Source organism: Varanus komodoensis, unplaced genomic scaffold (assembly GCF_004798865.1).
Source record: "Varanus komodoensis strain SLA01 unplaced genomic scaffold, ASM479886v1 scaffold1, whole genome shotgun sequence".
In the NCBI taxonomy this organism is placed as follows: domain Eukaryota; kingdom Metazoa; phylum Chordata; class Lepidosauria; order Squamata; family Varanidae; genus Varanus; species Varanus komodoensis.
Window position 1 is genome coordinate 108,212,327 of NW_025335268.1, and position 24,631 is coordinate 108,236,957.

The following is a 24,631-nucleotide window of genomic DNA, read 5'->3' on the forward strand; positions in this document are numbered from 1 at the left end:
TGAAGCTCACTCCAGGAATAAGGATAATTCCATTGTCATTTCTGTCCTCCAAATAATCTTTGCAAAATCTGTACATAATTGTGTCATAATTGACACAATGAAATTTGCATAGGAAAATATACTGAATGCTTAAACTTTTAAATGATTTCCTATTGCCTTTTCTTTGGGGGAAAAGAGCACCTCATTGGTGCTGGCTTTTAGAAAGAGGACTGTCATGTAAGTTCCTCATCCTTACTTCCCCTCTTTGCAAACCTGTCACTTCATATGAGAATTTAAAGCAGAAGAAAGGCTCTGTCTTTTTTTCCTTAAAGAAGGCAGGCATCTCCAGATTCTGCAAATCCATGAAGTATATTTCTTCTTCATAGTCACTAGGACTCACACTACAGGTTATATGCTTGTTCAGGAGAATTCTTCAGAACGTTTTAGAGCTGGGCAGAACATTAAGCAGGAGGGTCCCACCCAGGGCCCTCTGTATGCTGCATGGCATGGCTTCTGCCTTCCCCTTTGTTCCTTCACATCTGCACAGTGATTGGCATTACAGGAACATTCTCCGTGTTCCAAGGCCTTCTTTCTAGAAACAGTTACACTTTTCCTCTCCTAGGACTTAGGCCAAGTGTTACTGTTTTTGTTTCCTTTACTTTTCCATTTGTCATTGAGTTCTGTTAGAATACTTATCTCCCTTCAATGCTTCATATCACCATTCATCCCGCTTCTCAACATGTCCTTTTTTTCACCTGTAAAACCAGTGCAAGGCTTTGACCTGGCCATTGGGCCAAGGATCATCACGAAACACACCCCCTCTAGTGGCGACACATTGAGACTGCAAGGGATCATCATCTTTCCATTCATAATTGAATAGCTCCTCATCCCCCTGTTGCTCAGTTGCTTTCAGGCCAGTATTAACATCCCTTCAGACCTTTTTCAGTTGTTAAGCCTACCAGTCCGTAGAGATGAATCTTTCCTTACCCCTTCCCAAACTCAAAATTCATAAGGGCTTTCCTCAGTGGCTCCCAGACCTGGTCTTTCCTGCCCATTGATAGGTCAGATACACTACAATACTTAATATGTACTGTTAGATATCACGCTCAGCCATGAGCAGACATTTCACAGTGCCTCCTTGGTGTAATGGCCACAACTATGGCAGTGACAAGTCTGCATGAGGCTACTACATGAAGGCAACATCTGACCCTTTAATCTGAAGAAGAACCCTCCCTCAGGTCAGTCAGACTCATTCATCAAATCCACCAGTCTTTCAGCTGCTGGACCACCCAGTCAAATCTCTTTGCACATCTCAGCTTCTAGCCATCCTACCCACATACAGAGCCATACAGCTTCTCCAAGGAAGCCCTGGAATTATGATAGCCTCACTCAAACCTTCCTCCCTAGCATCCTGTAACACCAAATGGAAGGCATTCACGGCATTTTTTAACAGTGCAGGGCAACAGCATGAGACATATGATCTCTCTCTGGTTCTTGATTTCCTTCTTTCTCACAGAATAATTGGGATGGTGCTGGCCTTGTTCCACACGTACTTGGCCACAGTCCCCATTAGTAACAACAGACTTGAAGGTTTCTTCCTCCACTCAGATGCCAAGTGTTTCCTCAAGGGATCGGCCAATATCTGCCCACCCACCAACATTTCTAAGTTTCAACATGGAACCCGTCACACATTCATACAGGACTAGCAGCCAGACTGACTTACTGCAGAATCATAAGAGAGTTGGAAGCGGTCAGAAGGCCATCAGGTCCAACCCCTGGCTCAGTACAGGACACCAATTAAACCATCCCTATGAAGGTGGTTTCTCCTCCAGTTTCACTTCAGTTGGAAGAGCAGCTGAACTCTGTGTGTTCTGATCTGACCAGCCCTGGTTGGATCTTGCACTGGGACAAGGTGATCCTGTGACTGGATTTCTTCTTTTTCCCAAAGCTGGTTTCACAGTGCCACCCATTTCAAGATAGTAATAGTGTTCTTTTCTGATCCTACCTTCCTAATGAAGGCATCAGGCTTCACTTGCTTGATATTTGGAAGCTCTCTCCTTTTATTTGCAACATAAAGGTTCATTCTGGGCCTCTCCTTGTTTATTGGTGAGATGTGCTGGCCTCAGTAAAGGGCACCATATGTCCACAACACTTTGCCAGATGGGTGTGTCAACCATATGTCTGGCAGCCTTGTTTTTCTCCTGACTTTACATGTCTGCAGACACTCAACTAGGACTGTTGTGTCAACTGCTACACTTCCTTGGGGCATCCCATTTGTACTACTGTGTGGCATGGCAAGCTGCTCTGAACCACCCACTTCCATCGCCAACTACCTCCTGGATGCAGGAGCGTATGGGGGTGTGCCCTCCCCCAGTCGAGCAGGCTTTTTTACAGGTTTGGCATGATCATTTCCTGCTTTCTTTTTGTGAGTTCTGCTTATCAGTCATTCATATGTGTAAATTACAGAGACCGTAAAGAGCATGAAAGAGCTATAACGGAAGGGCAGATTGCTTACCTGTAACTGTTGTTCTTTGAGTAGTTATCTGTGCATTCACACCATTCACCCTCCTTCCTGCTTCTGTGCCTCACCGCAGTGGAGGAAAATGGCTGGGAAGCAGGAATCACGCATGTGCGTAGGTGAGCGTGTGCATAGGTGAGCGGAATTCCCACCTAAAGTTCTGCCCAACTCTAAAGGGTTCTGAATTACTGCTCTGCACAGGCACAGAACCTGCATGAGTGAGTTCACAGATGACCTCTTGAAGAACTACAGTAAGCAATCGGTCCTTCAGTTACCGCTATTTAATATTTAAATATATTTCTGCTCCTAATGCACTCAAGACCACAGTCTTGAAGGCACAGAATGGATCCATCTTGCTGGACCTGAAGCAGGATTCAGTCCACTGAATGCCTGGATGGAAACCTGTCTTGGAATCCCATGTATGCTGCTTTGAGGTTCCTCAAGCATTACCAAGTGATAATTAACTAGTTTATTGGGTTAGCTTCCAATTTAGTTCCTAAAAATATTTGCCATCATCATACAGTGGGATGGGGAGGGTCTCCAAACTTTTTCAGCCGCAAGAACACTCGAAATTTGGGGAACATTTTCTGTGTGTGTCAGCTTCTTTGTACTTCTGTAAAGTTTTCACAAAGCTCTGGCTTTTACAATTCTATCTATTTAGAAAGATTTCTTATGGATGGCTGCTTAGTTACAATTCCCACCTTACCTTTGTTACCTGTGAATACACAGCGGTGTGTTCAAGCATTATTTATTCCAACTACATTCATCTCCAGATGATGTTTAAAAGATGCAAAATGGGAAATTATGTTTTCTTTGTAGCCACCTTCTCCAAATAGGTGGTCCCTGGATGTGTTGGACTACAACTCCCAGCATACTGGCTGGGAGATGCTAGGATCTGTAAAATAACACATTACTAAGGGTGATGGGACTTGTAATCCAGCACATTTGAAGCATCTCACTGGGGGGAAACTAGTCTATAGTGATCAAAGGAGTCATGCAGTGCTGGGATGCAAACCTGCTGCTCTTCCATGGTGGTTCAGTCCTCTCTGCCATAGCAGGAACGTGCCCACTGGAGGCCCCTGATGAGGTGGGTCCTTGGAGCAGAACAGCCAACATGTCTCAGAAATGGGTATGGAATATGCTTCCACGGGAGGTGGTTGATGCCCCATTGGTGAGGGTGTTCAAGGATAGGCTAGACATGCACATGGTAGGCATGTCGTGAGTGGAGCTGGCTAGAGCTGTGGGTCAGACTAGATGGTCTGGGAGACCCCTTCTGACTCACTCTGTTTCTATGTTTCTATGCTTTCTTTCTTGCTGTAGAGCAGGATTTTCAAAATCTGAATTACTTTTATCATGCATATAAATCCAAGGCTGGTGTAAGTTAAAGGGTTTTATTACAGAAGTGATGGTATGGATAGGTTCCTTAGTTGCCTCCTCCTTTGTAGCCTTTAGGCCTTAATGAATATTGTCTTCTCCAGGTTTATACTCCATCCTCCTACAGACTCATCCTTTCTGTCCTGCTACCTTCCTAGCAGCCAATGCTTTGGCAGCTGAGGAGGACCAGAATGGGTGAGGCAAAGCATCTCCGCATGCTCCCGGGCCATCTCGTCTGACCCCTGGCTCTAGCCGGCTCCGCTCACGACATGCCCACCATGTGCATGTCCAGCCTATCTTCGACCACCCTCACCAATGGGGCCTCAACCACCTCCCGTGGAAGCCCATGACTTTGGTTTCCCCCAGGGAGGGAATAATTTATTCTCAAGGGCAGGTTTGCTCATAATAATTTTTAAAAAGCCTTATAGCAAAACCAACCAGATTTATTCAATAATGTTTTATTTTTAAGTTCAGTATACTCTGTAGTTGAAAATAGAACAAATCATTATTTTGGTTCTATGACATGATGTCAATAAAGTATTGTGTACACCCTCAAATGGATGAAGTATCTCAAGATCTCATGCAGAAAATAAGTGACTCCGCAATACAATGTTTAATTGTAGGATTTCCCTTTTTGTTTCGCAATGTGTGTATGTGCTGAGCATCAACATTGGGCTGTAGTTTTCCTTTAGTGACCCACTGGATTCTCCCAAACGCTGCTGCAGATTTCAGCCCAGCCTTCCCCAGTGTGGTTCCCTTCAGATGCATTGGACTACAACTCACAGCATTCCTCAGCCATCCATGCTGCCTGGACTCTGCTGGATGTTATAGCCCAACATATCCGGAAGGCACCAAGTTGGAAAAGCCTGTGCTCAATGTATAGCTGATTTTATTAGGCACTTTCAAGGAGCATAATAATAGATTGAATCCAGACTTAGTCCTAATTAGGAATCTCATAATCAGTGGAATTTAAGTTGGTCCATTTACTGCTTAGAGGGTCCAGCCTCGTGTCTTCAATATGAGCACTTCTGAGATCTGTGCTTTTAATCCAAATTCACTTTTTGAAAAGATCACAGCTGCTTTTTGCTTTTGGTTTTTCTGATCTATATTCAGATACAGATGAGCCCTTTTTTAAAGGAGATTGTCATCCCCAAGGTTAGTATCTATTTGTGCACGAGAATTCATACTAGATTTCCTAGTATCTCATTTAGGTTTTTATTTATTGATTTATATCCTGCCTTTTTCCTACAAAGGGCTCAAGGCAGCTTGCATCATTCTCCTCCTCCATCTTATCCCCACAAAAACAACCCTGTGAGGTGGGTTGGGCTGAGAGTCTGTGACTGGCCCAAAGTCACCCAGTTGGCTCCATGGCTGAGCGGGGACTAGAACCCAGATCGTCCGAGTCCCAGTCCCATGCGCTTAACCACTACACCACACTGGCTCTCTCAGGTTAGTCCTGAGAGGAACCAAGCATGGGAACTAGTTAAGGATGATTGTGGTCTACTATCTAGGATGTAAAGCAGTAGCAAATAGAATATAATAAAGTAAGTTCGCTGGCTGTTTTGCCATCCGAGCACCATGTCCTTTAGCAAGTTCCACACATTAGAATGACCTTGGTGATCAGAGATGATGGGAGTTGGTCAAACACAACTGGCAGGTACTATGTGTTTGGGGCCGATGCAGAGGAACCTTTCTCCTTGTCACAGACTCCTGTGGTATTTTGTAGTGACGTTTTGACAGCTTATATTAGAGTCCAGAATCATTGCCTTTTGCAATCAGGAGTATGCTAGTGTTGCATTATACATGAATTAGAATGTGTAGTATATTTTAGTTTAGCAATTAAATGAAGCCTCTTTTTGCACAGAATAAGAGCATTAGGACAAAGGAAAAAAGATGCCAATTTGTCTTTTTGGTGTGGATGTGGAGAAGATAGATGTTCGTGTAAAAGCAAGCAGTGATGTGTGCTTCTTTTTAAAGAAGTGTTTTTCTTCTTTCTCTGTAAAGGTGACTATCCTTTATTTTAGACCAAGGAGTAGCTAGCAGATTTCTGTTCACTTTCATTGGTTTGCTTTTTCAGAGTAAAGTAATTTTATTTGTTTTAGGGATTTATTTAATACCTCATCCTTCAAGAAGTTCCTAGAACAGTTTACACAGAATTAACATTACAGTAAAAACAGAGTAAAGAGAAATACATACACTCATGCTGAGACCTCTGTGCTAATGAACAGGATAGAAAAGCCTAAATAAATAAAAATAAATAATAAATGGACACATTAAAATAGCACAGTGTAAAAGAGTAGCAGAAAAACAGTCTACAGAAATGAAAACAAATAGACAAAAAGAAATTTTAACAACAATAAGTAAATATACAATGAGTCAAATTAAATGCCCTGGTTAATTATTTTTCACTCTCCACCTGGTGCTGAAATGACACTTCATTTCAGTTATTACATCACAGTTGGTGGCAAGCAAGCCTCATGGAGGGACGCATTCCACAGATACTGCACCATCACCAACAAGGTCCTTTCTTGGGTAGCCACCTGTGGTACCAGAGGGTGTGGGAGCATCCAGAGAAGAGCTTCTTCATGGATCTTAATGAACAAGAGAAGATCTGTTCTTTCAGATAATTTGGTTTCAATGGGCTTTTAAAGGCCAGAACCAACGCTTTGAAATGAACCTGGAAATAAGCTGTTGGAAAAACACACTCATAATGTGATTGATTGATTGTATTTCATGCCTCATAAAATACCTTACTGTGGGTGCTTTACAAAAATTTAGTAACTATTATGCAAGTAAAATCCCAATAAAATCAGTTATGATGTCAAGCCATCATAAAACATGATAACTCCCAGTTTCAGCTGACAACCTCTCAGCTATATTTTGGACTAATTTCAGTTTCCAGATCAAAGGCAGATTCACATGTAGCTCACCACAGTAGTCTAATCTGAAGCTTACCAAAGCACGGATAATTGGGGCCCAGCTATCTCTATCCAGGACAAGTCACAGTTCGCACACCAACTGGCACATGCAAGCTGGTAAGTGCTGTGTATTACAGATGCGACCAGAATTTCCAGTTGCAAAATACATCAAGGAGTACCCCAGACTAAACTTCAGGTGGAGTGCAGCCCTAGCAAATGGAGGGTGAACATCACCCATCCAGGCAGATCAGCCACCCGCTAAATAAATGGTTCTCCCTCACATGGATTAAGCTTTGGTTTCATGTTACTTGATGGGAACATTTCTCATGGTCTAGTTCCATGAAATGGAAATGGCAAAAACAGTGGGGTACTGCCACTATACCCCGAGGTCCACTTTGGAGTGATGGCTATAAGTGAAGCTTAGGGATATCCCTGTGCTTTATTTTCCCGGTTGACAAAGCAGGCTTGGTGGTGAGCTGCCACTAGTTTCCCTAGAGGCATCTGCCATTGATTCAGCATCACTTTTAATACATACCACATATGTGAAGAACCAGGAAGTGGATGAGCAGAGGGCATTTGAACTGTCAGAATCAAAGAGCCTGAACAGTTGTGACATGGGAGATTTTTGATACAAACTCCTGACTTTTTTCCTTGCTTAAAAGAAGCTGAAGAAGGGGCAGTTTGGATTGGGGCCATGGTGTAATGCGAGGGCTTTTAAAATTCTTCGCTCCTATGCCGTGATCAAACAAAAAAATCCACTCCAAAATTTCCTGGAGTTGCGGAGGTTGAAGAAGACAGATACTCACACTGCGTCTTCTGTGCTTGGTAGCAGTTTCAGCATCTGTGTAATTTTAGCCAGAGAAACATGGCAGTGGTGGGATATTAGAGCCCCTCTTTCACACTCCTGGGATCTCAGTTGAAATAAAATTTCATTCACGAGATTGGGGATTAAATTCAATGTCACTCTGGTAGATACCCTCCCCACTGCAGCCTCCTGGGCTGTTCAGAGGGGGGAATCAGCTGCCCCTGTGTTCCACTGAATACGCCACTTCTGTCCACAGAATGCACCAATGGATAGAACCCTGATCGCTGACCTCAAATGTTTCATCTAGAACAGAGCAAAAGAAACAACATAGGCCGTATTTTGATGGTGGCAAAATACGGATCATGACTATGTTATGACTGATTTATCTATCTAATCTTTCTTGCATTCAATCTTTCTTTCAATGAAGTTTATCACTAATCTTGAAAATGATTCCCAGTGTATTGAAATTCAGAATTATCTTCCAATATTAAACATGCAACAGTACATCTCTGACCAATCAACTTAGTATTGAACTCCCCTCCCCTCCCCTCCCCTCCCCTCCCCTCCCCTTCATATTAAAACGTTGAATGTTAGACAGAGCCAACCAAGTCATTTGCCAGCTTCAGGTGAAGGAGAAAGCACTTCTTCTTCCCTGCATCCCATAGACATCAGTTGGACTGGTAGCTGAATCCTTTTTCAACACTGGTGAGAGGACGGCATCCTCCTCCACACCTGAGAAAAGAAGGGTAACTGGGGGTGTGCTTAGCAGGTTCTGTGGTACACATTGCTGTGTCCTCCAGCAGAGAAAATTATTGGGGGTGGGGTGGAGGACACAGGAACATCCCCTGGATTGGCTGCTGGTACTCCCTGAGCATACAGCCCTCCATCTCATGGTGGGGCTGGCCCCAGTGCTAGATATCAGTTCCGCCCAATGTGTAGAATGCAAGAGAATTACGACATCCAGGTTCTTCCAACAAATGATTAAAATTAGAATGAAAAAGTAAGTTGAGAATTATCTTTATTGCACCACTCCCAACACATGACTTTTTGTTAGCATTGAGGATAAGAATGCAGTCGTACATAAAATAAGCTATCCATTTTCTGCTGTGTCCTCCTGCCCTTCACATATTTTCTCAGAACAGTTTTTTTTGAACAGTAGGCTTGCTACCACTAGTTTATCTTGTGAAGTTTATCTTGTGAGGTCAATGAGGATTTAAAGCAACACAAGGGAAGGAACAAAAAGTGTACTTAGTACATGTGTTTTTGCTTATAATAATAAATAATCTGCATGATATACTTTGAACAAACATAAAAGTTCCCTTCTGAGTCACAGGGTAGTAGTGGGAGCATTGCATTTCCTATCAAATGTTAGGAAAGCTTAAAATCATTTAAAGGGAGTAAGTTAAAATACTGGGGAAGAAACCCTGTGTAAAGGGTGGACCTTTCCCAGTCAACAATTACCTTGAAAGTTGACTAGAATTATAGTCTAATTAATTCATACATTTGCTTCCTTTCGCAATCTCTGTGTGGTGACTTAGTCTAGCACATTCTCATATGGAGAGGTGTTTGAAATAGTATATAACCCAATAGAAATATCTGTGAAGATACTGTCTTTGTAGAAAGACTTTTTGATAAGGTTAATTTATCAAACTTGTTACCTTGGTCGATTTTATAGTGTGGTGCATTGCTTAGAAGGTTAGACTGGGACTTGGGAGCTCCAGGTTCTGATTTTCACTCAGCCAAGAGGCTAACTAGGCAACTATGAGCCAGTTGCTGACTCTCAGCCTAACCTACCTCACAGGGTTGTTTTGAGCATAAGAGACAGCTTGCTGAGCTCTTTGGAGGAAAGGCAAGATAGAAATGTAACAAGCACATGGTAGGCAGGTTGTGAGTGGAGTCAGACTAGATGGCCCAGGAGGTCCCTTCTGACTCGCTCTGTTTCCATGTTTCTAAGTAAATACAGAACATTTCCTCAAGTAGACTTGGCCACCTTAGAAGTAAATACATATAAATCTGCATTGTCTAGAAATAGCAAGTTGTGAAGTAAACCTGTGTTAAAAGAACAGTGCTGTAGCTTTTTATAATGTAGAGACCTGAGTTGAGTGTGCCATCTTAGCCGGTCAACTCACACTGCTTTATCAGTTCCTTGTGCTAATGGATGCCACAAAATTTGGACTCAGAACAAATGACAGTGAACAACTAACTGGAATTTTAAAACTGTGGTTTGGATCCAGGAACAAGGAGTAGCTGGTTTTCCACACACACCCAACTCTCCCTGCTGAGAAGGAATGGGTAGACTATGGGAAATTAGGTGGCACCACTCTGAGAAGGTACCTCCACCTGATCTTGCCCCTCACACCCCTCTGCTCTCCTTAGCAGTGATTGAAGCCATTGAGGGTACATTGGGCAAGAGGTGGGTTTGTGGACGATGGCAGGGAAAAGAGGGTTCAGGCAAGTCATCTCCTATTGACCCACTTCCTTAGATGGATATCTGGACCCAACCCACTGAATCACTTCCTTTTTGGTTCATTGCAACTTTCACTGCTATATTAACTCTGGTCTAGCAATGTGGAACTGGAGAATACTTACCCGTAGGAAGCGCCATGTAAACACCTCATTGCGTCTAAAGCCATTAGGACTGGGCCGTTGCATCGTCTGTAGTTAGCACCCAAGGTCACATGGCATCTGGTGAGCCCTACATTTGTGGGTTCAGGCTTCAGAATGGAATTCCCAAAACTGCTCACCAAGTAAACTCTAAAGCTCTTTAACAAGAGGTTCAGGACATAGCATTTTTCAAATTCTTTCCTTTTTCCTCGTCTAATCACAGAAGCAACTACTCCAGTCATCCTTTATTTGTCTGACACAGGAGAAGAATGTTTCCATTTTTCTAATCATAGAAGCAACCTCTGTTATTGTCAATGCATCTTCACTTGATGGTAGACTGTTTCTGTGAGGAGATACCTATGAAGCTTAGCTGAATGCATGACAAGCAGTGGTTCAGTCTGTTATGATTCGAGATGCCAGAGGTTGACTCCTAGCACTGTTGCTGATTTGTGGTGACTTGTGGTGACGCTAGGCCTGGATCACAGAGGCAAAGTCCAGAGAACTTGCTCAGGAGGTCTCACAGTTCAGTGTAGGGAGGAGATGGGTAGGGAAGGATAAATAGTGTAATGTGAATTCTTTACTTGGTGTGTTTTGTTACTGCAGATAATAATGGAGTGCCACCAGATTACCATATGAATTACCATGTATGAGCCAGTTGTTCTGTTTTATCTTTATTTAGTTTTCTTCAAAGTAATGCATTAAGCATAACTACAAATATAAATCACTATTTATTCATAAAATAACTGATTCATTAAATGAGTTAACATGGGGTTGGGAGCAGATTTAGACATGCAGAATGGGGCTGATGGAAGCAGAGTGCCTTTTCCCCTCCTGCAGAGCAGTCCTGCAGCCTCCTGGGAATGCAAAATAGAGGGTCAGGGGACCTTGCGTCAGAGGGGCGAGATGCAGTGCGCAGGGTAGGAAGGAAACCCATGAAGAGCAGAGAATGTCATCTTTCATGGGCAGAGGCTGCTTACCTGCCTGCAGAAGGCAGCATGTATAATAAAAAGGTAACTAATCCTTATCTGATATTTATCTGTTATTCAGTGAACTTTGTAACTATTCCAGGTATTCAGCTGTTTCAAAATCTAGGCATTTCCACTGGAATGGTCTACTTAAACTGAGCACATAATTAAAAAATAAAAATAAAATGTGATTTATCTTTCAGATTATTTGCAGCAGATGGGGATGGACAGTTGTTTAGTAGTAAAGCGCACCAAAATTCCCAAGCTCAATCCCATGTTCATCTCCAAGTCCTGAAAACCTGGAGAGACACAGCCAGTCAGCTTAAACAATACTAAGCTTTGAGACAAGTGATTTTTCTGCAAAGAACATACTGGCCTATATACCTTTATAAGTTGTACTGAACCTTCCAGATAGTTTGCTGTTTTTGTTTCTCACCCTTCTCCCAAGGAGATATGACTAGAATGACATTTTAACATCAAGAAACACCCAGGAGGTAAATTAGGATGGAGATAGTAGCTCTTTTCAGACAAATGATGGGTGATTGAAAGCACATGGTGAGGAAGAGTAGTTGAATTCTATCCATGTAATTTTCTGCAAGGAACCAACCCAAGATGGCTTACATAATGCTCCTCCTCCTCTCAATATTATCCTTATAACAACCCTGTGACATGGATTAGGCTGAGAGTCAGTGGCTGGCCCAAAATCTGCAGTGAGCTTCATGGCTGAGTGGGGACTAGAACTTGATCCTTGGGAGTCCCAGTCCTGCACTTGAATCACTACCCCTCTGTGGTGGCAGGCATTGCCCCAAACTTTCAGCAGACTGAAAAAGAGAGCCAGGGTGGGTGCACACCATGCTAGCACCTGAGAACCCTGCACTGATTCTCACAGTCTGCCACTTGCTCCCAGACTGAATAGAGGGCAGGTGTGGAGCCTGTTGCCCCCACATTCAGTCACTTTTCTGAATTCATTTCTTGGCTGGAAATGGCCAGTGAGTTGCCAAAGAATGCCAAGTGGTACTTATGGCTGGAATCACTTGTGCCCAAACATAGACCACCATTTTCTAACCACTGCCCCTGCTCCCACCACCCTGCTCCAGAGGGGTGCAGAATACATTCTGATATCATGGCTATGAATATGACTACATTACTTGCAAGTTTCTCAGAATTTATTGTTGACCCAAATCCCACTGAAGTGTCAGAAGAGCAGACTGTTACCTGGTGGGTTGGGAAATTCAGCTTGTTTCAGAAATGCCCCTTTTTAATTGGCTTTGGGATGCTTTCCTAAATGAGCTTAATCCCCACTGTTTAATGCCTGGAAGAAAAATACATTCTGATGTGTTGTTATTCCACTCTTATCAGTGCTGTTTTCATCCAAATAACTGCATCTCTCCTCATTTTTTAGGGATTTGAAGCCAGAAAATATCCTGTTAGATGATTACGGTAAGTCCAAGAGCATTAGGCAATGCCTTTTACTACAATAAAGTAGCTTACATTTAGTTGGGTGACATGGACTTGTACAGTTCCAAATCATTCTTTACAGGCAGTAAGAGGCTGAGTGGTAACCAGGGCTAGTCTTGAAATACAGAAAATTATAGGGCATTACAAGGGGAGCAGACTGTGCTATCATAAAAAGCAGTGTGCATTAAGTGATGATAACATTACTAACAAGTTTTTTCTTGTTGTTGCTTTAAGAGGTTTGTATCCTCCAGATCTCTCTCTCTCTTTTGTCCTTGATCCTCCTCTTTGGAGATATTTTTATGACAAAGCATCGCCTTTCATTAGCTCTGAAACCACTAACTATCATACTACCTGCTTTAAGAGAAAATGACCAGTCTTCCGTTGTGTTTGGCCATTTTTTTTATCGTGGGTATCAGGAGTGTGCCTTCTGAAATTAAAGTTTGCAAGCCCAGACCCATAAGATGTATTTTCTCAAATCTTGTCTTGACCACACAGTTGACTCAGATAAGCATGAACTATCCAGTTGGCATTGCTGGCTTTCTGGGTTAAGTGTCAAAAGAGAGGCATGTCTGCCTTTACTTGAGACAATAATACCCAAACTCCCAGTTTATGCCGCATCTTTCTGCAGTGAGAGCAGGAAACCACAACTTGCGTCAGTCCATTGTCCTTCCATGCAAAACATGTACTAATCTTGTGATTTCCATAAAAATAGTGGCAGGAGTGTGGTTGCTTGGATTAAATATAGAATGGCAGGCAAATTCTAAGGAATTTATTGCACCTTAAATACCAATTGGCCAAGAGTTTCGCTATTTCTTTCTTTTTCTTACCATTGAAAAACCTTGCCAATGCTTCAAGTGGTGGTTTATCTGCTGTGACCACATTCATAGGACGAAGGCCACTGGGGACTGTAGTGAATTCACCCTTGCCAGGGGTCTCCCTGAGGTGTGATTTCTGTAAGTAGGTAACCTTCAACCAATAATCCACTGTCCGCACTCAGTCCCTCCAGAGCGACAAGTTAACTTGCATATGTGGGCTACAGCTAGATATTGGCACACTCACATTATTTTACAAATCACAGGAATTTGAGACAAGGTTTGGCTTTCCATCCCCTACTTCAAAAGATCGAATTATTTACATGATAACAAGATAGGTTACTAGAGCAAAGAGCCCATACAAAAATTCAAAGCAGTTGCTTTAGCAAACAAAACAATCCAAAAACCTTTCTAAGAATTGTTTCAAGGGCATGTCTTTTTTAAAGACTAAAATGGCTTACTTATATAACCATTCTAAGCTCATCCAAAAGAAATAAAGAAATCAAAGTGAGGGCAGATTATTCATCCTTGTGCCAGAGTCTTGGAAACTGAAAGAGTGCAAAAACTTCTGAGGCAAACATTCATGACAGAAACAGCACTGGGACAGCACATTGCATCATTCCTTGTGGTATCCTGTGCCAGTGACATGGCAGGGAAATGAAAAAGGAAGAAAAAACCTTGGCCACTTTCATTTAAGGTGAGATAAACATTCTTAAGATTCCTTCCTGACCCCAAAAGTCACTTGACATTTTCATAAGGGATGAATGGTCCTTGAAAAAGGAAGGATATTTGTACTAGCTATAATATAAGCGAGTTTCCTAGGCACTTTGATTGGTTTTTCAGATGAGGCCTTCCAAAGCGCTGGTATCATTTTCTTCCTTACAGTGTTAATGCACATAATGGTGATGCACATTTAATAGAAAAGTGATTGTTTCTACAGGTTTGTGGCTATGCTAGAACATTTGCTTTTTCCACCCACTTTAGGCCATATCAGAATATCTGATTTGGGTCTAGCTGTTAAAATCCCTGAGGGTGAATCAATCCGTGGACGGGTAGGAACAGTTGGCTACATGGGTAAGTGACCTGCAATCTTATCCTGGATAATGTTGTTTCAAATTTTCCAGTACAGAGTAACCAAAACACATTGGTGAATGACAGAGCAGTCTTAAATCAGAGGAAGTAAACAGCCCTTCTCTTGGTCAGTCCCTGGCATGCAGAATGACTTTACCTATTCACAGTTGTACTTATGTTCTATTCGATTTTGTGAGTTCAAGTTCTTGCCCTAAAAATGGTGTTAATTACTGCATTTTTGAGGTTTAGATTGTGTTGCTTCTGCAATCCATTTTTTTAAAGATTTATTAACTTTTTTAGCTGGGGCAGTGTTGCAGGAAGGTTTTGTCATGGCATTAGATTTCATGACAATGATTTGCAAACATGGTGTTCATCAATGGGACCTAAGTGGTTGCATGGGATGGAGACTCTGTAGCAACTTGAGCCTGATGAACTGCTTGAATGATACTGTCCTAGATCTAGCTGATTCCGTGTGGCAGTCTCCGTTATTCCTGAGCTTGGTTTTGGGTAACTGTTCATTCTCAATATAAACTTAATGCCGTATTTCACATCTGTACTGGAACTACTGATGCGAGAGAATACATTCAATATGAGCAGCACTCCGGATAAATCCAAAGGGGTTTTCTATACCTGATGTGGGCAACGATTTTCACATGACACAGAACCAGACCATGCTGCCTGATTGGTTTTGCTTGGCTCCCCCTGGAAGTGGCTAAACAAACCAGGGGTGCTTTGTTTATCATTACCTGTTTTGTTATCATCAAACACAGAGATAACAAACCTCAGCTGAATGGCCCATGGTTCACTTATCTTCTTCAGCTTGTAAGAGAACTCCAGTGGGATTGATAGCTTGAGCATGATAAGTCAGTTTGTTGTGGAACTGTCATGATCCAGGACTGCAATTTCACCTTTTCAGAATAAGAAACCTCTGCTATAGACTTCTCAGATTCAGAAGAAGGCACAGCCATGGAAGAGCCCCTACCTATTTCCTCTCTTCAGGGTTGTTAGTTCTAGCAGAGCCCACCAGTCCATGTGCGTGGACAGGAGGTCACATTGCCATCTTCAGACTTTAAATATTCTGGTTCTTTAGCCAGAACTGGTTGCCTCAATGCTTTACGGTTGGTTTTGAAGCAACTGGCTCTACTCTCTTTAAGGGAAAGTGCTTTGTGCAGTGTGTGGAAGGAACTAGCAGCTTCTGAGAAGCCCAAGTCCTTTTTAAGGCTCCACCTGAGACTGCCAGTTGTTGGAATAACACACAAGGTGCCCTTATTTGCCTTTCAACTCCATGTATAGCTCTCTTTAGTGGTATTCACTCCTTTTACTTAGGCAGCATCTAGCAATGACTTTGGATGACCTTCCTTCTGGAATCTCCCATGTACCTATTGTCCTGGAACTTGACACTTGCTATTGTCAGATTTTTGCCATTGCATTTGAACCCTTGGTTGTTAACCAGCAGTCTGGGTGAATTGGTGGGTGAATTTCCCCCATACCTGCACAAACATCTGGAAATAAATGTATCAGCTAAGATAGAGCAAATAATTCCCAGCTATTTGATGTGCTACTCTATAAAAATGCCTTACCCCATTATTAGATAAACAACTTCAGGTTGACTCCCAGAAATAGTTGTAAGCTAAACTGGCCCTTAACAAGGCCAAAGCCCACATTGAACCTTTTCTTTGTTTCTTGAACTTGACTAGCATGTATTTATTACCTGTTTGTGTTATAACATCAATATAGATGTGGCATTTCCACAGATCTAATTTTTCTTCTCTTTCCCAGCTCCAGAAGTCTTGAATAACCAGCGATACACTCTTAGCCCTGACTACTGGGGTCTAGGTTGTCTGATCTATGAAATGATTGCAGGACAATCACCCTTTCGTGGGAGGAAAGAGAAAGTGAAGCGAGAAGAAGTAGACAGGAGAGTCCTGGAGACTGAAGAGGTGTATTCCCATAAGTTTTCTGAGGAGGCAAAGTCTATTTGTAAAATGGTAAGAGGATGCTTTTGGAGCTCAAAGTAAATTAACATTTGTATTGAGCAAGTAGTTTATAGTTTAAAACAAAAAACCAATCTAAAACTCAGAAGCCTGGAAATTAATCACTGATCATAGAGATTGCACTGAAGGGTCACTTAGAAAAAAAATCCTTTGCAAGATTAGAGAAAAAAAGGCCTATAGTTCCCAGCAGGTCCCATCCAGCATGTTTTGTCTAAATTTGCATAGGAATGCACCTTTAGTTAATTTTCCTTCGAACAGCTATTTCAGTGTCATTTAAAAATGCATTTTGTATGATCTATTTCAGAAAAGTATAAGAAAAACCAAAACAGTAAAGGAGGAAAGGGAAACAGGAGGGGGATGGATGGATGGATGGATGGATGGATGGATGGCTTAAAATTGCTGTTTTCATTAAACTTTGAATGTATCAGTAGCAATTAGTATATGTAAATATGTATGTACGCATATATGTATGTCCATATATATTAGAAGTGCACTGCTGTCAATATGAAAACTTATGTGTAAGCTTCAGTAAAGGCAAAGCAAATATTTGCTTTGTCCATGCATTAGCGGTATCTAAATACAACCTATTTGATAGTTGAAAGTATCATTAGGTTCCTGATTCATTGCATTGCTGAGAGTGGCTGTTTATCCTTTCAGTGCTGTAGTATCAGTCTTTTAGCTCTTAGGACAGTATGGAAAATCCATTTATTCTGACCTTACATTAACTTCCACTGGATGTGTAAATAATACTTGAGAACAACATGTACCTTAGGAGATATTAAAGAGTATTCCAGCACAGAATATATCTGTTTTATGAACTTCTTGTAAAAAGAGGCGAGTATCAGACATTTCCAAAGCATACTAGTTAAAGAAGCAATGTAGAAGTAACAAAGCTTTACCTCCCACACTCAGCAGAGTTAGCAAAGCCCTTATTTAAAAGATGTTGTGGCATCTAAAACACAGAAGTTTTCTCTGAATGAGACGTTGCATAAGATTCATTGACTTTTCTGAAATGGATGCTAACACAGCAATCCGTTGACTAGCCTATACAGGGCCATTCGATTGCTATTCCATTCCTGCTTAAATCCCCATGTGTCATATTGATAAGAAGTAGTTATACACCTGAATCTAATATGTGAGATAAACTTTAGCAAGTATATCTGATGATAACAGATACTCTGAAGGTGCAAAGCAGTAGGACCAAAGCTGGATTCTAACAAATATTGCTGTTGGATGTATTGCCTTTCAGATGTAACTGGCAAGTCATAGTTAGCACAGGGAGTGGAAAATGGCAGGAAAATATCATCATCACCCACTAATCAAAATGAGGGTTGATATTTCAATATAATACACCAGAAGAGTGATAGCCAAAATGTGGCTTGGGAACAGCTTATAGAAACTTCATGTATGTTGTCTGAACACTTAGAGGCAAGTGGTGACTTCAGAGCTGGTTCATTCTCTGTGTCATTTCCAGATTTTGGTGGGGTGTGGGGGCTTGATCAAGACACCCTCAGTGGATACCTCCTTAGCTTAGGAAAAGGGAGGAAAAGCGAATAACCTTCTCACACACCATCTCTTACCTTCTAGCATCCTCTCTGCAAAGCCAGTTTTGTGGCACTGTTGAGGCTGGTTTTGACCAACATTGCCACCCTTTGGCACCAGCCTTGGCTCATACTCAAAAGCTGTCTTGCCCATTCATTCCCTTACACTGATCTCAAGCTTGCCATAGGTGTCTGGCTCCCTCTCATTCCCTGCCTATGAGTGCAGCCACCTTGTTCTACAGGGCACATAATAGGTGGCTTCCTCATGAATCCTGTGCAGCAGAAGGATAAGTCTTGGCTGTATAGCCAGCTGGAAGGAGCCGGATTTTGCTGGGAAATGAGTGCATAAGAAGGACCCTTCTTCCCAGGCTCATTTTCCATTCCATCGGAGTCCCCACCAGTTGACCAGACTTTGGTGGGCTGACAGAAGATTGTGAATTTGGGAGGATTTTGATGAAAGTAAGCATGGTTGGGACCAGACAAAAACGGAATAACAGATAATAAAAATGCCTCAAGTTGGAATCCAGTTTGGTTCTTTGTGAGACAGCAGAACAAGTAGAGAGACATCCACAGAACCTTTCAATAGTAACACCAAGGAGTAGTTTCTTGGCAAGCTGCTGAAATGATAGAGCCAAGTGAGATGCTTGGTCCTTCCTATTTCTTATGGCTTTTACATCTGTAGTACCGATGGCTACTCCCTGTGTGACCTGGAAAAGCCTACTAACCTTATCCTGAAGACAGCTCTGCTGTTCTAGGGCTGCTGTTAGTAGGATCAGGATGTTCCCAGTTGGGATTGCTGTCTGCTTTAGCCTCCTTCTCCATCTGCAACTCCAAACCAGCCTCCTCCCATTCCAGCTAACTTGAGCATGATTGCTGGGATGGGAGCCAGGTGTGAGTGTGCACATGAGTGTGGATATGTATGTGCTCTCCTCAGCCTCACTTTGTATGTAGCCCTTGAGGCTAAAATGGAATTGTGCCATCCTGCTGTAAAGCATGGGCCACCATGCCTCATGAATTCCACTTGTGACTCTGGAGACCATCATGTCTGTACAGACATCTGAAGGTCAAATCCTTTTGAGGGGCTTTGTTCCATTTGCTCTCTGAGGTCTTCCCAATCCTGCTTTTGAGTCTGAGTGCGTCCTTAACTGGATCTTCTGTCATGTGGTAAACTCTTGGTGTTGGCGCAGGGCAAATGACCTAGTTCTAAAGACATGGAAGAGTCTTCTTGGTGTATTTCCTAACCTTAGTCCAAGATGCTTGGATTATGCTGCACGGTGTGGGCCTAGTGTCATGAACATGGTCTTTCTGTTTATGTTCCACCAGCTTTGGGTGCTATTTCACTGGAGAATTTTCCAGAACCAGTCACTAAATCGTTGCTGGGACATAAACAATCACGGGATTTTTCTTACTTATTGAAGTAAAATAACATATGCAGAAATCATCAGACTCAGCAATTACAGGGAACCTGCACTGAACTTTATGTTGCCTGTACAGCTGAGACTTAATTACAGCTACTCATTTTTTAATGGATTTCTAAATTGCAAGACTCTACAATCATTTTAAGAACAAGGCTCTTGCTGTTAACGTTTCTGTTGCTGCCCTCTAATGGACACAGGAGAAACAGCCAAACAGCCTAGGTAAATATTTTGCTTGTAGAACTAGCGCGGTTTTAATTTTGCAAATTTACAACATCAGACTGTGAGAGAAAAGACTGAAGACCAAGCTAGCCAAATGGGATGCATCTAGCCCAGTGGTGTAGTAGAGGACAAAGCACAGCTCAGGGGCCTTATTTCAGAGCTGTTGCAGCAATGTTGTTTGCTGGAGAAACAGGATAATCAATGGGCATAAAACCAATGGAAAAGCAATGAGTTTACAATGATGCTTTCATGTTTTGTGACAAAATCAAGCAAAGTCTGGTTAATTTATTGCTTTTCTTTGATGGGGTTCCCACTTCAGGCTATGATGATTGCTAGCCTGAAACAGTAGTGCTTCTTTAAATGGAGTCACTTCTTCATCAGTTCACAGTTCTGTTCAAAGTTTGAAGTTAACCTATGCAGTCAGAAACAAGCGCCTCTATGGAGTTCTATGGAGCTAACTCCCAAGGTTTCTATTTATTTAGACAGGATTGCAGTCTTTCTGATCCTAAAAAACGGGATATTATGCTATGTACTCTGGGTCAGCCCTATTAGTAAAGTTGAGGCTATAGCACTTCTTCCTATGCACTGAGTCTAACCCATGGGTCCTCAAACTATGGCCCGCAGGACGGATCCGACCTGCCATGGCTTTCCATTTGGCCCGCGCCGCCATTCCTCGCCTGCGCGCCGCTTGCTGCATGGGCGGGAAGGTGGTGGCTTGCTTGCTTGCTCGGAGATGGTCTCCGAGTGAGCAAGCTGCCGCTGCCACCTGCCTCCCATACACGCGTGCTCGCCGCTGCCTCACAGCACAGGCGGGGAGGTGGTGGCTCACTCAGAGATGGTCTTGGAGTCGCTGGGAGATTTCCGAGCGAGCCAGCCAGCCACCGCCGTGCGCACCCGATGCCGCCTCATGCGTGCCCCCAAGCACCCCCCACCTCACCAGCCCGTGACATTCACTGCAGTCTTTCAACTGGCCCCCTATTCAAAAAGTTTGAGGACCCCTGGTCTAACCCCTTTTTAAATACCTGGATAGGATTCTTATGTTTCTCTAATCAGGAAGGACTAAGCAGCTCTGACTGTTGTGTGTCCCAGACTTCCCTTGCCGTTGACAGTACAATATTTTTTTCTTTATTTTTTTCCCTACTGAATAGTTCTGGAGTTTAAAGCCTGTTTGAGCTTTTGTGCTGTCTTCATTAATCATTGCTGATCCCAAGTGTTGTGGGAGGTAAAGACAGGGGCTTGGCAGGGTTATTCCTTTGTAAGTGAAAAGCACTTTATGTATGCTTGGAAACCCAAATTCCTTTGCACAAGCACTTTCAGCCAGGTAGCTGCAGTAAAACAGAGATAAGATTGGTTGCTCTTTTTACTTCTCCTGACCCTCCCTTCACTTGGATTAACTCCTGAGACAAATTCCCTGCTGCAGACAGAGGCCAGCACAAACATGATTCAGATATCTCTCAGATTTTCTGCCAGATGCTTGCCAGTAAAAAAAAAAGTTAGGATAGATTGGTGTTAAGCAAGCAAGCAAGGAAGGCAAGGAATAGAGAGTTATGGAACAGGGGATGGGGAAATGGGCTAGACAAAAAGGGGTTAACACTTTCAGGACAGGAGCTTGCAGCTTCTTCCTCTCTCAATCTCTTATGAGCTATTAAAATGGAAGACATTTCAGATTCATTGATTTTCAGTGGAGGTGAGTTAAGCACGTTAGCCAAAAGCTCATTTCCATAGGAATCAACAGAATGGAAAACTGCTTAACTTTGTCTGGATTGTACTCTATATAATCATTTTATACGTGAGTCCTTTGCTTCCTTTCAAAATCTCAGCGCAGCCTAGCGGTTCCCTGGGCTGTCTCATTTAGGTGTGGATTAAATCTCAGTTCTCTGACTTCAGTAATGCTTAAAGCATTGGGTGCCCTTCACTCCATCTTCCCCAGCCTGATGTTCTCCTGGATATTGGGCACAAGATGTGCTTGTTATTGTACACTTCTCGGGAGCAATATTGGACCACTACTCCCATCATGCCCAGCCATTGCGGCCAATCACTTGGACTTCACTATGAGGTGAGATGAAGCAGGTCACTTCGAGTGGCAGTCTGCAAAGGGGTGGGGGTGACATTCCTTTCTACCAGTCCCTACAAGTGTGTCCACATTGAACTACAGTTAAGAGCGTGTGCCCCTCTCTCCCCCCTCCCCACTTTCTGTCTCTGGGGGAGAGAGAGAGAGAAGTTAAACTAAACAAATGTCATGGTCTCTTTTTCCAGCTACTGACCAAAGATGTGAAGCAAAGACTGGGCTGTCAGGAAGAAGGTGCGGCTGAAGTAAAGAGGCACCCGTTTTTCAAGAGCATGAATTTCAAACGCTTAGAAGCAGGAATGCTGGACCCTCCTTTTGTCCCTGATGTAAGTGATGCTTGAAAGAGAATCACAGGACTGAAGTGGAACTTGAAAACAATACTCAGCACACCTCTTGAGATTCTTCTCACCTGCTGGTTTCTGTTTTTTGTTCCTGTTGAGGTCTATTTTCCAGTATAGTTACGTGATCTGGGATGCCTTGATCCAGTGAAGTTTTTGTTCAATTGCAGGCAGAAGGCTTATTTCAGAAGACTATTTTTGAGGTGGCAAAGTCTCTTTAGGGTGTAAATAAGTTTAAAAGTCATTGAGATGAAAGGTTTGTGTCCTTTTCGTTAACTGTATTTCTATTTTAATGTTTTCTAAACCACACTGAAAGGTAATTTAAAGGAATACTTTGCATAACGTGAATCATTCCCAGGGAACTCTTAGCAGCTTGTAAATTACAATTCTTGGAATATTTGGGGAGATGAAATGGCAGTTCAATGGGAATAAATGTGACTTAGAAATGTGGATTACATTCCCTTGCAATTGTGGTGTGGTGAAGTGGTCTTCAGAATCATCCCATATAAGGTGAGAATGGGAGCTCAATTTACTTCACTTGGATTAACCCAGTACAAATGTGCTTGTATCTTTGTTGCTGTTAATGTTTTGAAAAGTACAGTAAATTGTGAGTTCATTGTGTATATTCACATTATTCCACCACACAGAGATGGGTAGAACAATCTAAGCAGCACCAGGAAGTAGCTGAGCACAGGAGTTCTAGTGCCTCATTTCCAACCCTGATGGCTAGAGCCAGCCAAGGCAAAGGTGGGTGTTTGGGGCTGCAGGGGGCAGGTGTGCTGGACTTTTCAGCCAGATGGCATTGTGTATTTCTAAATTCTCTCCCAGTGAGAGCAATTTGGAGTGGGGGAAGAATTAGCTCCACCAGCCCCCCATCTCAGATCAGGTCCATCTAGCCCAATGGTGGTGAATCTATGGCACATATGCCACAGCGGGCATGCAGAGCCCTCTCTGTCAGCACACGAGCCAAGTCACCCCAGCATCGCCCCAGCAGCAGAGCATTGGATAACAGTGCACACAGGGGCCATGTGCATGCTCGGAAAGGAGTAGTGGTGCCAGGCGATGATGTCACAAGCCGCAACTCATGAGCCACGACTCGTTCAAACTTATGCATGGCCACTCAGTGCACTCCCAGGGATAACTAGCACTGGTTCTCTGTTGTTTTCTTAAAAGTAAAACCTCACTTCTCAGGTTTTATTGCGGTGTTGAAACATTGCGATAAATGAGTGGGTTTTGGGTTGCTGTTTGGTAATTCAGTCTATAAAAGGTTCACCATCACTGGGTTAGAGTAAGAAAAATGAGGTATCCTGGCTTGATTTTGATGGTTGGAATGTGTTTAGAATGGGCACAAATGAGGAGCTGTGCAGGAAAAGCTACTCAAGGAAAGCTTTTTCAAAATTGACCTCTTTTCACAGGAACTTTCGCCCAATATTAGGGTTGAGGCTGTGCACCAGGGTAGGCTTGGGGTTAGAAAAACGGGGTGTCCTGGTAGGATTTTTTCTGGTTGGAATGTGTTTAGAATGGGCAGAAACGATGAGCTATGCTGAAAGAACTACTCAGGGATGGCTTTTTCAAAATTGCATTATTTTCAATGGTGTTTTACCCCTATATTAAGGTAGGGGTGTGCACCAGGGTAGGGTTAGGGTTAGAAAAATGAGGTGTCCTGGTGTACTTTTGATGGATGGAACGTGTTTAGAATGTGCACAAATAATGAGCCATGCAGTAAAATCTGCTCAAGGAAGCTTGTTTCAAAATCGCAATATTTTCAATGGTATTTCACCCCTGTATTAGGTTAGGGGTGTGCACCAAGGTGGGGTTAGGGTTAGGAAAACGAGGTGTCCTAGATTGGTTGTGATGGTTGGAATGTGTTTAGAATGGGCCCAAATGATGAGCTGTGCAGAAAATGCTACTCAAGGAAGGCTTTTTCAAAATCACCCTCTTTTCGGTGGAACTTTGCCCCTATATTAGGGTTAGAGATGTGCACCAGGGTAGGGTTCAGTTTAGAAAAACGAGGTGTCCTGGCTTGGTTTTGATGGTTGGAATGTGTTTAGAATGGGCCCAATTGATGAGCTGTGCAGAAAGAGCCACTCAAGACTGGCATTTTAAAATTGCATTCTTTTCAAAGGTATTTTAACCCTATGTTAGGGTTAGGGGTGTGCACCAAGGTAGGGTTGGGTTCGGAAAACAAGGTATCCTGGAGTGGTTTTGATGGTTGGAATGGGTTTAGAATGGGCAGAAATGATGAGCTGCACAGAAAGAGCTACTCATGGACGGCTTTTTCAAAATTGCATTATTTTCAATTGTATTTTACCCCTATATTAGGGTTAGGGGTGTGCACCAGGGTAGGGTTAGGGTGCGAAAAACGAGGTGTCCTGGCTCAGTTCTGATCATTGGAATGTGTTTAGAATGGGCGGAAATGATGAGTTGTGGAGAAAAAGCTACTCAAGGAAGTCTTTTTCAAAATTTCCCTGTTCACTGGAACTTTCACCCTATATTGGGGTTAGGAGTGTGCACGAGGCTATGCTTAGGGTTCTTAAAACGAGGTGTCC

The 24,631-nt window shown here is 42.7% G+C and overlaps 1 protein-coding gene across 1 annotated transcript in view; it reads left to right on the forward strand.

Annotated features, from left to right (window-relative positions):
- The window catches only part of GRK5 (G protein-coupled receptor kinase 5), a 197,748-nt gene that overhangs the window by 155,268 nt on the left and 17,849 nt on the right, over positions 1-24,631 (forward strand). The window contains exons 10-13 of the mRNA XM_044439879.1: positions 12,566-12,603; positions 14,418-14,507; positions 16,284-16,492; positions 21,933-22,070. Of these exons, the coding sequence (XP_044295814.1) occupies positions 12,566-12,603; positions 14,418-14,507; positions 16,284-16,492; positions 21,933-22,070 (475 nt within the window). The remainder of the gene's footprint in view (positions 1-12,565; positions 12,604-14,417; positions 14,508-16,283; positions 16,493-21,932; positions 22,071-24,631) is intronic.